Raw genomic sequence first — 972 nt, 5'->3', positions numbered from 1 at the left:
GAAGAGGATGCTGCCGCGGGGCACACAGACCCTCGGACCTCCATGGGGCGATCAGTCCGTCCCCCTTCCTGCTTCCTTACTTCCCCACGCCCAGGCAAGGGCAGGGAGCGAGGATGGGACTGCAGGAGGCCCTGCCCCACAGCCCCGATTCCGTGCGTGCAGAGCCGGCCTGCAGGCCCCGAGGCCCCGACACAGGACTTGGGCAGCCAGGACCTGGACTCCGCTGGAAGAGCGTGGCCGCAAGAGGACACGGGAATCTTTTTGGCCTTTAACACGGACTGATGCAATAAACCACTAGGTTTGTTTCACTAGGATTGTCTCCCTCACACCAGGAACCCGGGCCAGCTCCTCAGTTGAGATGTGGCCGATTTGCTTTTTCAAAGGCCAGTACAGGGTGAACTAAAGACCCAACCATTGTGGTTTGTAAATAGAAGGTAGGTGGATTTTGTTTACGTTTTGGGAGTAACTTCAGTCTGTGCTCTTTGGAATATTTAAATCTATTTTGAATATAAATTGAACGTTCCTTCGCATAGGCTGAGGACAAACGGAGCTGGGGAAGTGGCTGTGAGATGTCAGCGCAGTTTCCTGAATTTGCACCCAGCCTTCTGTGGTGGCTGGAATGCGTATTAAAGATGGTGGGGACGGGCATGTTTGGCATGTATTTGTAGGGTGTATGTGAAATCTTAAGAATTAATCTCACTAGGGAGCGGGTGAAAAGTGAACTGAGGACCCAGCCCTGCTGGGTCATGAAATTGTAAGGAGGAGCGGGAAGGGTTTTTTGGGAATTCCTTGCAATCGGCCACACAGGAGTGGGAATGGGAGTGGACGCCGGCCCAGGTGCATGCACGCTCGGACTCAGCTCCAGGAGGCTGCTGACATCAACCTTCCAGACCGCGGCCGAGGGCCTGGGTCATTCAATGATGGTGAATACTAACCCTGGGCCCTGGGCCCAGAGGCTGCCCGAATTAATGA

The 972-nt window shown here is 54.6% G+C and overlaps 1 protein-coding gene across 1 annotated transcript in view; it reads left to right on the top strand.

Moving 5' to 3' along the window:
- The window catches only part of SEC22C (SEC22 homolog C, vesicle trafficking protein), a 19,154-nt gene extending 18,872 nt beyond the window's left edge, over positions 1–282 (top strand). The window contains exon 6 of the mRNA XM_004708667.2: positions 163–282. Within this exon, the coding sequence (XP_004708724.1) occupies positions 163–282 (120 nt within the window). The remainder of the gene's footprint in view (positions 1–162) is intronic.
- The last annotated feature ends 690 nt before the right edge of the window (positions 283–972 follow it).

This window comes from Echinops telfairi, unplaced genomic scaffold, assembly GCF_000313985.2.
Source record: "Echinops telfairi isolate 266 unplaced genomic scaffold, ASM31398v2 ScPeMD7_4225;HRSCAF=4972, whole genome shotgun sequence".
In the NCBI taxonomy this organism is placed as follows: domain Eukaryota; kingdom Metazoa; phylum Chordata; class Mammalia; order Afrosoricida; family Tenrecidae; genus Echinops; species Echinops telfairi.
This window is presented reverse-complemented; position numbering and strand designations above follow the sequence as displayed.